A 12,759-nucleotide genomic window follows, 5' to 3' on the forward strand; every position below is an offset into this window, starting at 1 on the left:
GGTGCCATACGATATGGCGGAATAGAGATGGGCTGAGTGCCCGGCACCAGGTCAATACCAAAATCAATGTCCCTGTCCGGTGGCATGCCCGGCAGGTCTGCAGGAAATACATCGGGAAAATCCCCCACCACTGGAACAGAATCAATACTAGGAGCCTCAGCTCCAACATCCCTCACAAAAGCAAGATACGAGAGACAACCCTTCCCAACCATATGCTGGGCCTTCAAGAAAGAAATCACTCTACTCGGAACATAATCAGTCACACCACGCCACTCGATCCGCGGTACACCCGGCATAGCCAAAGTGACTGTCTTAGCATGACAGTCTAGAATAGCATGACACAGAGATAGCCAATCCATGCCCAAGATAACATCAAAGTCCACCATGCTCAATAGCAATAGATCAACTTGGTTCTCCAGACCCCCAATAGTCACAACACATGACCGGTACACATGGTCTACAATGACAGTGTCGCCCACCGGGGTAGACACATGAACAGGTAAAGCAAGAAACTCTCGGGGTGCACTCAAATAGTGAGCAAAATATGAGGACACATAAGAATAGGTGGAACCGGGATCAAATAATACTGAGGCATCTCTGTGGCAGACTGAAACAATACCTGTAGTGACAGCGTTTGAAGCAATGGCATCTGTCCTGCTTGGAATAGCATAAAAGCGAGCCTGGCCACTGCCTGATCGACCTCCACCTCTAGGGCGACCCCTGGCTGGCTGGGCGGGTGATGAAGTAACTGGTGCAGAAGTCGAGGGCTGATCCCTCTGCTGAAACTGACCACCACGAAGTCGAGGACACTGCCTCCTCATATGCCCAAACTCTCTGCACTCATAATAACTACCCGGTGCTGGAGATGGGGACTGAAGGGAACCCCTCGTACCGGAGTGACTCGCAGATGCACTCGACGCAGAAGAACCCTGAGCTGGGAGGGCGCTGAGTGAAGACTGGCCCTACTGAGACCCATGATGCCCACGGCCTGAAGATGCTCCACGATACTCTGGACGGGTGACTGAGCAGGCCTGAAAGAACGACCTCTACCATGCTGGAAATGGCCCCTAGACGGAGCACCACTGAAACTGCCTGATCTTCGAGGCCTCTTGGCCTCCCTCTCCTCTCGCTCTCTACGTCGAACCGTCTCAATCTCACGAGCGATATCGACCACCTCCTCGAACGTAGCACCCAATACTCTCTCTCTAGTCATCAGAATACGGGATGGTAGTTAAGGCCATCCACAAATACTCCTGATCCTCTCACGATCTGTCGGAATCATCCAAATAGCATGACGGGCCAACTGTGAAAACCTCATCTCATACTGGGTCACGGTCATATCCCCCTGCGTCAACCACTCAAACTGTCTACGCAGCTCCTCTCTGCGGGACTGCAGTACATACTTCTCCAGGAAGAGAGCGGAGAACTGCTGCCAAGAAAGGGGTGCTGCACCGACAGGCCTACGCCTCTCAAAGTCCTCCCACCAAGTAAAAGAAGCCCCGGTAAACTGAAAGGTGGTAAATGCCACACCACTAGACTCAAGAATCCCTGTTGTACGGAGCATCCGCTGACACCTGTCAAGAAAACCCTGGGCATCCTCGCCCTCAGCACCACTGAATGTTGGAGTCTGGAGTCTACCAAACCTCTCAAGACGACGCTGCTCATCCTCCGACATAACTGGAACCCTGAACTCCTGCACTGGTGCAACCGGCTGAGCTGGGGGTGCCTCTGGCGTCTGTAGTCCCTGCACTACCTGCTCAGGTGTGCGAGCAGCGGGGGTCTGGTTGCCTCCCCCGGCCTGCGAAGTAGCTGCTGCTATGGTGGCTGAAACCGCCTGAGCCAGGCCAGTGCAAACTGTCAAGATCTGTGCCAAGGTTTCCTGAAGACCCGGAACGATGGGCACAGCTGGTGCCTGAACTGGTGCTGCTGGAGCCTGATCCGGAGCTGGGGCAGCTGGTGGATCAACAGATGCTACCCTTGCTACTCTGCCTCTGCCACGACCACGCCCGCGTCCACGGCCTGTGGTGGCCTCAGTGGGTGGTACTGGTGGTCGTCCACCTCGTCCGGTCGCTCGTGTCCTCACCATCTGTGAGAGAATAGAATAATGGAAGTTTAGTTCTCGGGTCAACAAAGTCGCACGACAAGAATTTCAAGGATATGAAGTTTTCCTAAAGGTTCTGCAGCCTCCCGAGGACAAATACAGACGTCTTCGTACCGATCTGCGAGACTCTACTAAACCGGCTCATGACTCGTGAGACCTAGTGACCTAGGCTCTGATACCAACTTGTGACGACCCCAACCCCGGTCGTGATGGCGCCCAACACACTGCTAGGCAAGCCCGACCAATTAACAACCTTAACCCAATTCATTATACAGTTCATTATTAGCTAACACAATTAAACTACAAAATCAACATATTAGAAGTCTGAAATAAGAGTTAAATGTGCGGAATTTCAAATAACAATACTACTACATAGCCCAAAAGATCCGGTGTCACAAGTCTGAGCCTCTAATACAGGTTTATCAATCTAATACATGTCACTCTAAGGGAATACGAAATAAAAACAAAGGATAGAAGAGAGAGATCAGGGCTGCGGACGCCATGCAGCTACCTTGATTCTCCCAGATATGCGCTGCTCAACAGAGAATCCTCACTCAGCCTCAGATGAACCTGGATCTGCACGCAAGGTGCAGGGAGTAATGTGAGTACTCCGACCCAGTGAGTAATAAACATAAATAAAGGCTGAGAATAAGAAATCATGGATAAACACATTGTAATCTATAATACGGCAGTTTAAACCAAGTAGTATGAAATCAATAAACCAGTGAAGTAGAAACATGGAAAAGCTACAACAGATAAGCAAACAAATGATAGCCAAATAAAGGAATGCAGCACATAGTACAGTACTCTCTAGTACCTGCTGCGGCATGCAGCCCGATCCATTTATTTATCGTCGAAGACGCTCACTGGGGTGTGCAAACTCCGGGAGGGGCCCCTTACGGCCCAAGCGCAATATCAAGCCATCTCGTGGCATCAGCTAGGCCCTCGGCCTGGTATCAATATCAATATAATACTGCTGCGGCGCACAGCCCGATCCATACTCAATCCAGAAATCACATAAGCCCCTCGGGCCATAATAAAATAGTAGTTCTCAGCCCGAAACATCATTAGAAATGTCATTTAAGTTTCAATCTGAGTAAAAGTGGCTGAGTTTGTAAAACAGTATTAAACAATAGGACTGAGTTCAAGTAATATGTCAAAATAGTGAGAAAACAGTGATAGCAATCCCCGAAGGGTTCAAATAGTTGGCACGAAGCCCCAATATGACAATTATTCAAAAAAATGATGATATCAAATAAGCTACAATCAATTACGCGGTAAAAACATCACTCGGGACGGACCAAGACCCAATCCCCAATAGTAAACGACCCCACGCTCATCATCAAGCGCGTGTCTCACTTCTATATAGCACTACGATGTGCAAATCCGGGGTTTCAAACCCTCAGGACATCATTTACATTCATTACTCACCTCAAACCGGCCAAAACTGTAGCTCGCTATGCCCTTCCCTCTCAAATCGGCCTCCTCGCGCGTCGAATCTGACCAAAACCAGAGCGAATACGTCACAATATGCTAAAGGAACAAAACCCAATCGAAAACAATCGAAAAATATCAAAAATCCCGAAATTAGAAAAACCCGAGCCCCAGGCCCACTTCTCAAAACTCAGAAATTTTTACATCAACGGGTTCCTTATCCCGCCACGAGTCCATACATACCAAAAACTCTCAAATCCGACCTCAAATGGCCATTCAAATTCCAATTTAAAAATCTCAAAACCCAAGCCCTAGTTCTTCCATTTTTAGTTAAATTTCCATGAATTTCTAGGTTAATTTCACAATATAATCACATTTTTGGCTCATAGAACTTACCTCCAATCAATCCTCTTCGAATCCCTCTTCAATTTCTCCCAAAGAGCTCTCAAAATACTCAACAATGGTGGAAAAATGACCTAGGCTCGCGGATGATTTGAAAAACCCTTCTGCCCAGCTATAATTTCCTTCTATGCGATCGCGGCCCCAGGCTCGCGATCGCGAAGAACAATTTCCCAAGACCTCAAAACGTACTATGCGAACGCGACAAACGCACCGCGATTGCGATGCTTCAGAACTCACTTTCCGCGATTGCAGACTCTCTAATGCGAACGCGAAGAGGAAACACCCCACCTGCCAAAAACCTTCTATGCGATCGCGGCCCCAGGCTCGCGATTGCGAAGACCAATTTATCCTTGCACAGCTGCTGCAGTTTCTGCATTTCTCAAAGTCCAAAACTTCCCGCTTAGCCATCCGAAATCACCCCGAGGCCCCCGGGACCTCAACCAAAAGCACCAACGCATCCTAAAACATCATTCGAACTTGTTCCAATCATCAAAACGCCTCAAACAACACCAAAACCATCAAATTACTTCGAATTCAAGCCTAAGTTCTTCTAAAACTTCCGAAACACGCATTTGATCAAAAACCCAACCAAATCACCTCCGAATGACCTGAAATTTTACACACACATCCCAAATCATATAACGAAGCTACAACAACTCTCGGAATTCCATTCCGACCCTCGGATCAAAATCTCACCTATCAACCGGAAATCGCCAAAATACTAACTTCGCCAATTCAAGCCTAATTTCACACCGGACCTCCAAAACCACTTCCGATCACACTCCTAAGTCACAAATCACCTCCCGAAGCTAACCAAACCATCGGAATTGGCATCCGATCCCTCTAACTCGTAAGTCAATATCCGGTTGATTTTTCCAACTCAAGCCTTCTTAAAAGAGACTAAGTGTCTCATTTCCTACTAAAACCACTCCAAACCAACTCGATCACACAAGACACTGATAATGAATCATAAAGAAGCAGAAAATGGGGGAAACGGAGCGGTAACTCATGAGACGACGGGTCGGGTCGTCACAACCAGAGCCTTTCCCCTAGAATCCGCCTCAAAAGCACTCGTAGCTAACCACAATTGACTCAACAATGTCAAATATTGCTAAAGGAATCAATTACAATGCATAAATTTAGGTTTTTTACACGTTTTCCAAAAAAGTCTAAAAATCGACTCCCGACCCGCTTGGTCAAAATTTGAGGTTCGGACCAAAACCCTTTAACCCCCGAGCCCGATTATGTATTTAGTTTCGGAATCCGACCTCAAATAGAGGTCTAAATCCCTAATTTGCAAAAAAAAAACAAATTCTTCCTAAATCCTAGTTTTCTACCATGGAAGAACAAAGATTAGGGCTAGAAATTAATGGGTGATGTTAGAAATGGAAGAAAATGAGTTAAAGCGTACAAACCTATGAATTGATATTGAGTTTTCTCTTCAAAATCGCCTCTTGGCCGTGCTCTAATGGAGAGTTATGAAAAATGAGAGAAATCCCGTTTTTTGAACATTTAAATCACTGGTTGTCAGGCCTTCTTCGCGTTCGCGAAGGGCCTGACGCGATCGCGAAGTAGGAACTCATATAGCCTACGCGTTCACGAGATACCCTTCGCGTCCGAGAAGGCTTACACCCACCCGCCTACGTGTTCGCGAGCCTAGTGCCGCGTTCGTGAAGAGTAATGGTCAGTTCCCAGCCCCCACCTCACAAAGCTACGTGTTCGCGATTGACTGGTCGCGTTCGCGAAGAGCAGGCCCCCCAATGCTCCACGTTGCGACCATGGTCTCGCGTTCACGTAGAACAAAATCCTCCCCCAGTCCAGTTTACCCTTCGCGATCGTGGGAGTACCTTCGCGATCGTGAAGAAGAAAATACCAAAAACTAGCAGAAGTTTAAGTTACAACCATCTGTAGCCTATTCGAAACTCACACTACTAGAAATTTGGTAAAAATTGACCACATATAGCGACCAACGTTGGTCGCTTATCTCAATATAGCGACCAAAACGCGTCCAAACAGGCTTGGCCGCTATATTGGTGGTCCCTTTACCTTAGCGACCAACTTTGGTCGCTAAGGTAAAATGACCAAATGTTCAGTGTAAATAAAATACCGACCAACTTTGGACGGTAGAATATTTTAATAATATAAATTTAGCGACCAACGTTGGTCTGTATATTAAAATTACGATATTTTTTTAATTATTATAATTCAACAATTAGCTTCCAACTTTGGTCTGTAAATTAAAATATATATTATTATAAAAAAATATATATTTAACAATCTGGGTTCATAAGCGACCAACTTTGGTCACTTATTTTTAATTTTTAATTTTTTTTTATATATAAGCGACCAACCTTGGTCGCTAATTTCCAGGATTTTTTTTATTAATAAAATCTGGGTTCATTAGCAACCAACCTTCTTCGCCAAATTTTAATTTTTTAATATTTTTTTAGGTAAAAGCGACCAACCTTGGTCGCTAATTGCCAGATTTTTTTTTAATAGGTTAGCGACCAACTTTGGTCGCTTTTCTGGGTAATAATTTTGGCATAAAATGCCTATTTTGGTAGCTACACCACCTGCCAGCATACCAAAGTCCCTAAATAACAATATAATTCAATTCATAAACTACAATTTCAATACCAAAATCTCCACAACAACCCAACAACAACAACACAACAACAACAACAACAACAACAACAACAACACAACAATAACAACAACAACAACAACAATAACTACACAACAACAACAACACAATTCAAAAAACACATTAAAACCAACAAATTAAAGTTCAATAGAACTAACAAATTAAACTAACAATACTAAGTTAACGCTTATTATAACTAGTTCAAAACCGATTCTATTTGTCTAGTTCAAAGTATATAAAAGTCAAGGAGTGTTTTGTACAACATCATTATCATCATCGTCTGATGAATTTTCATCAACAAGACGGTATACAGAAGGATCTACTTGTCGAGGACGAGAAGTGACATTGCATGTCTAATAAAGTCATCCACCCTTCTACAAAATCCTCCCGCAATCCCCGCCGATTAGGATATTCCTATTGTACATCCAAGTACGATGTTCCATCTATACAAATAAAACAAGAACAAATTAATTTAGTTAATTCATATCCTAATCTTTTTTAGTTAATTAATTTCATATCCTAAATTTTCAATTTATAAACTAAAAGTTCAAGTTATAAACTAAAAGTTCAATTCATAAACTAAAAGTTCAATTCGTATCCAAAAAGTTCAATTCATACACTAAAATTTCAATTCATATCCAAAAGGTCCAATTCATAAATTAAAAGTCCAATTCATATCCTAAAATACTCAATTTATAAACTAAAATTTCAATTTATAACCTAAAAGTTCAATTCATATCCAAAAAGTTCAATTCATAAATTAAAAGTTCAAATCAATAAACTAAAATTCCAATACATAAGCTAAAAGTTAAATCATATCCTAAAAGTTCAATTCATATCCTAAATTTCAATTATATAACTAAAAGTTCAATTCATAAACTAAAAGTCCAATCTCATATCCTAAAGGTCAATTCATATCCTAACCTTAGATTCTAACTAAACTATCAAAACAATACAAATGTATATATTCAAATCCAACTAAACTAAATTCAACACTAATTAAACTAAATTAGTAAATAAAATTAATTAACAAAACTAATTAAAACAAGACCTAAACCCTAATCCTCAATAAAATACAATGCTCAAAAAATTGAAACACTAATTGAAACAATAAACTACAATATTGAAATAATTGAAACAAAAACTAAAAATAACAAAGATTCAAGGTACAATTCAAACCTAGGTATTTTTAGGTGGAGAAGGAGAGGGGGGGGGGGGCAGAAGCTGGTGGCGGCGGCAGTAGTGGCACGGCGGTGTCGGTGACGGCAGTGGTGGCGCGGGGTGGGGGAATGGGATTTGTGTAGGGAATAGAGAAGGGAGGAGAAGGTGTTGAGAGAGAGTTGGGGAAATTTTTGGGAAGAAAATAAGAGAAAATGGAGGGGGGGGGGGGGGAAGGGAACCGTTTTTGACTCTGTTATTAGAAAAAGCGACCAACGTTGGTTACTATTTTTGGTTGGTAATTAGGTTTGACCGTTTGACCAAAATAGCGACCAACGTTGGTCGCTATTTTCTAAAAAAAAAATTAAATATATATTTTTTCTTTTTGGTTTTAAATATTATAAGCTATAAGAAAAAATATTATTGAGCTATAAATATTTATTTTATTTAACTATAATTATTATAAATAATTATAAACTACAAGCATAATCTTTAAAAAAAATTATATTAACTAGGTAATTACTTTTAATAGATTATAATAGCATCTATGTAAACGAATTTTTTAAGTTATATTTAAGTATATGAGTAATTTCATACACACGCATAACTATATTATAATTGATGATCAATCGTATACATTACTACGTATGCATAAACTAATTATTCTATTAATTGATATAATTGTACTCATTATTTATATTATAACAGAGCATATGAATTACATTCATTCATCACTAGGTTATAAGTCGATGCATCAATTATAACAGATTAATTGATATAAGTCAAGACGTTTTGTTTTTAATATTCAACGATGCATCTGAGTAGGTTATAAGTTGATGAATCAATTTACAAGTGTATCAATCCCTAAAAGAACCCGACCCTGTGTTCCTAGCGCTTCATGTTCTTATATATATATATATATATATATATATATATATATAAGTGATTTTTAATTTTGACCAATGTTGACCTGAAAAGAGACCAACATTAGTCGGTAATTATCCAGAAATTAAACTTAGCGACCAAAGTGGTCGCAAATTTTGAAATAAGATTTATTTATATTTTATAAAAAATTTTAAATAATAATATAATCATTAAAACGTTATAACTGGGTCCCAAATTAGCGACCAAAGTTGGTCGCTACTTGCTTCCCCTTTCATAACCGACCAACTTTGGTCGCCAATTTTAAATAAATTTATTTATATTTCATAAAATTATTTTAATAATAATATAATTACTACAACTTATAAGCTGGGTCCCACATTAGCGACAAAGTTGGTCACTAATTTCAATATTTCTTTGACCAAGCAAGTCTGACCAGCCCGGTCAACATGTTGACCGCTTTACTGGCCAAAAAGCGACCAACCTTGGTCGGTAAATTATTTAAAATAATTATTTAATACTTTTCTCCACATTAGCGACCAACTTTGGTCGCTTAATTCCCTGATTTCTAGTAGTGTCATCCGATCCCTCGGGGCTCCAAACCAACTATGCACACAAGTCCAAAAATATAATATGAAATCGCTCGTGTGTTCAAAACACCAAAATAACACCTAGAACTACGAATCGGAGACCAAATCAAAAAAAAATTCAATGAAACTTTAGAATTTCTATTTTAACAACCGGACGTCCGAATCACGTCAAACCAACTCCGTTTCTCACCAATTTTGGCAGACAAGTCATAAATATAGTAATGGACCTACACCAAATGGCGGAACCAAAATACGGACCCGGTATCAACAAAGTCAAACATTGGTCAAATCTTTAAATTCATTAAACCTTTAAACTTTTCAAATTTTCGACAAAAAAGCGATAATCGGGCTAGGAACTTCTGAATTCGATTCCGGGCATACGTCCAGATCTCAAATCACGATACGGACTCACCGGGACCGTCAAAATACGGATCCGTGTTAGTTTGCTCAAAACGTTGACCGAAGTCAACTCAGATGGATTTTTAAGGAAAAATTTCATATTTTATCAAATTTTTAACATAAAAGCCTTCCGGAAAAATGTCCGGATTGCGCATGCAATATCGAGGAAGGCTTAAAGAAGCTATTGGAGGCTTCGAAACACAGAATTAAGGTTTAAAACTCTAAATGACCTATCGGGTCATCACAATTCCAAATGTAAATGAACGTATTACCAATACTTGTGACTGGTTACCATAGCCTCGTTATATATAGCATAAATGAAATATCCATTATTATTTTTATGTCAATAGACCATGCTTTCACACATTAATTACATTTCGATTTTTCTAAGGGACAAAGTACATGGGATTGGGAAGCTTAAATGTTCGATTGCCTATATACTCTCCTTGAAGATCACTCCATTGATCTCCTACGTTGCCCCATATCCTGTACCCCTCTCCTACCAACTTTTTCCTTATCTCTGACTTGTAAACAATTGAACTCATTCCTTCGTACTGATCTTCCCTGCAATTTCATGAAAATCATAAGAACGTTTCTCTTACATATTCAACTTAAATATATCATTGAAATTCAACATGAACAACAATAATACAGTAGACGATACCTTAAAGTTAGACGTTCATAGCCAAGAAATCCTTGGTTGTGGAGATTGTAAAGGGTGGCTTGTCCAAGTGTGGATTCACTTCTACCAGTTACAAGGAATACTCTAAATCCACTTTCAATCAATTTGTTGTACAATCTCAGTACAGCAGGTATTGCTGGGCAAACTCCTTTTGATGCCCATTCGTGAAATCCCTTTGGATCGTATGGATCAACCCTACATTACATTGATGCTACATATCAAAATCCATGAAAATCAAAGAACAGATAACAGTAATAGCTACGCCACATTCGGACTTAAAAGTAAACGTGCTAACATGACTAGAACATGGTATCACGCACAAAAATCAAAGACCCAAAGAACAAGATCCATCTAGAACAAAACGGATCGAAATTTCACTTACCCGAATCGCTTCCCTTGGTAATAAAAAAGATTGGAGAGACAAGTATCATCAACATCTAAGATCCAAGCGTCAAGGCCATCGTTAGAAAGAACAACATCGTCATTCACATAATCCATAACATGATCAATGATTAATTCAACATCACGTTCATATTGCCCCCTCATCATATAATTTTCAACATAACGCAGACAATGAGTTGGTACAGTTCGCCATGCACGTATGTTGTTAGTTTCCACACCCAATCTCCAGCTCAAACAATAGCTATCAGCTTTCTCTTCTATGTACTTCTGTTGCCACATCGGCATCCATACCGTAGTACTTGCTGTTAATTTTGAACACGAGGCTAGTAGAAGAAGCATCAGTAATTCCCTTATTTGTTTCATCGTCTCCCAGATTACTTCTCCTTTGTTTATCTTCATGTTTGAAAAGAATGCCATTTTCATCAGTCAAAAATTATACACCAAGTATATAGATTATTACTTCAGAAAGATAATATTATATATATTATCTTCATAAACAAAGACTAAGAGAATACTTGTGGAAATTAATTTAAGGGAAGGGGATAAGACTCTACCTTTCCTCGAAGGTCAATATTCCAAAGAATAAAGTTCGCGTAGGGCAGGGGAAGTTGTTGGACGTCAACTTAGAACAACATTGCCGTCATTTATAGGATAAGGAAATTCAGGGGGAGGAAGAGGTTTTGTTTTGTCCAGTCTGGTGCCTTTTGTTTATCTTTTAATTAAGCTATATATCACTGAGCAAGCATAATGGTAAAAATTGTCTTAATGGAATTTCCGACTTTAGTTTAGTTATTAGTAATCCAAAACCCACTTCTTGGAAGAGACGAATGGGTAAAATTCAAAAACAGCCAGATTTACGAGTGTTAATTGAAAAATAGCCATAGTTTCAAAAGTAATCGAAATTTAGCCGTTTTACATGTAAAGATAAAACTGAACGAAAATACGGTTCAAAATCCAAAAATATTCCAGCATAATATACTGGAGTTCCAACATAATATACTGGACTTCCTGTCACGCCCCGAACCCGGGCCTGGACGTAACACGGCACTCGGTGCCTGACTACATGTGACCGAGCGAACCAACTAGCTGGCTGAATCAACATGTGATATCATAATATACTGAATGCGGAAGATAAACTAACACATGCTGATATACTGAAAGTCTGGATAATATAAATCAAAGTGCGGAAATACTAATATAATTCTGAAACATATTTGCAGCCAACATAGCTTAACATGAAATGCCTGAGACTCTGTCTAACTGTTACTCTAGTCTATGAAGCCTCTAATGAAGCACTGAAAATACTGACTGTCTGAAAAGACTGAAGACTGTAAGGTAATGATAATGCCCCGAAAGAACTGGGGATCACCAAATAGCTGGTATGAGAATCCTAGTGCTCTGAATCGTCAACCTGTAAATCATTACCTGCATCGTAAGATGCAGGCCCCGGGCAAAAGGGATGTCAGTACATTTAAATTGCACTGGTATGTAAAGCAACTGAAAGAAAGAATTATAAATGCTGAAACTGAAACTAAACTAATAATTCAGAATTGATAATTGATAACTGAAATGATAACTATTGAAACTGAAACTGATAACTGATAACTGATAACTGAACTGATAACTGATAACTGATAACTGAAATGATAACTGATAACTGAACTGAACAAAGGAAGTAAGGATATGAATACTCCCTCTTCTGAATGATGAACAACCTGTTTATCTGAATAAGCTACGGCCTCGGGCTCAATATTTATGTGCACAAGCTACGGCCTCAGGCCCAAGTATACGTATACATAACTACAGCCTCAGGCCCAAAAATGCATAAAGCATAAACTACGGCCTCAGGCCCAAACTTGCATAAAGCATAAACTACGGCCTCAGGGCCAAACTTGCATAAAGCATAAACTACGGCCTCAAGCCCAAGTATGCATAAATCATATAAACTACGACCTCAGGCCCAAATACAGGTGTTCAACATTCAGGAACTGAGAATCAAACTGCAATACATGATAGTGAGATACTGAATCACACTGAGTTACATGATACTGGAATACTGGATCAC

At 40.2% G+C, this 12,759-nt stretch overlaps 1 protein-coding gene across 2 annotated transcripts; it reads right to left on the reverse strand.

Moving 5' to 3' along the window:
* On the reverse strand, nucleotides 9,920-11,358 carry LOC109236272 (acid phosphatase 1). Of its 2 annotated transcripts, XM_019402473.1 has the most exons (4): nucleotides 11,249-11,358; nucleotides 10,675-11,087; nucleotides 10,275-10,487; nucleotides 9,920-10,174 (listed from the first exon to the last, which is right to left on the reverse strand). In XM_019402473.1, exons 2-4 carry the CDS (start codon nucleotides 11,055-11,057, stop codon nucleotides 9,997-9,999), a joined length of 774 nt encoding a protein of 257 aa, XP_019258018.1. In that variant the 5' UTR covers nucleotides 11,058-11,087; nucleotides 11,249-11,358; the 3' UTR covers nucleotides 9,920-9,996. The 2 variants fall into 2 exon arrangements, with proteins under 2 accessions (XP_019258018.1, XP_019258017.1); XM_019402472.1 differs by lacking the exon at nucleotides 11,249-11,358 and having other exon boundaries at nucleotides 10,675-11,213.

The sequence above is a fragment of the Nicotiana attenuata genome, chromosome 12, assembly GCF_001879085.1.
Source record: "Nicotiana attenuata strain UT chromosome 12, NIATTr2, whole genome shotgun sequence".
Taxonomy (NCBI): domain Eukaryota; kingdom Viridiplantae; phylum Streptophyta; class Magnoliopsida; order Solanales; family Solanaceae; genus Nicotiana; species Nicotiana attenuata.

Coding starts and splice junctions, on each gene's coding strand:
- LOC109236272 (XM_019402472.1), bottom strand. CDS start 11,117: ATGAAAATGGCATTCTTTTCAAACATGAAGATAAACAAAGGAGAAGTA. Junction 10,488..10,674: donor TACCAAGGGAAGCGATTCGG/GTAAGTGAAATT, acceptor AATGTAATGTAG/GGTTGATCCATACGATCCAA. Junction 10,175..10,274: donor TATGAACGTCTAACTTTAAG/GTATCGTCTACT, acceptor ATGAAATTGCAG/GGAAGATCAGTACGAAGGAA.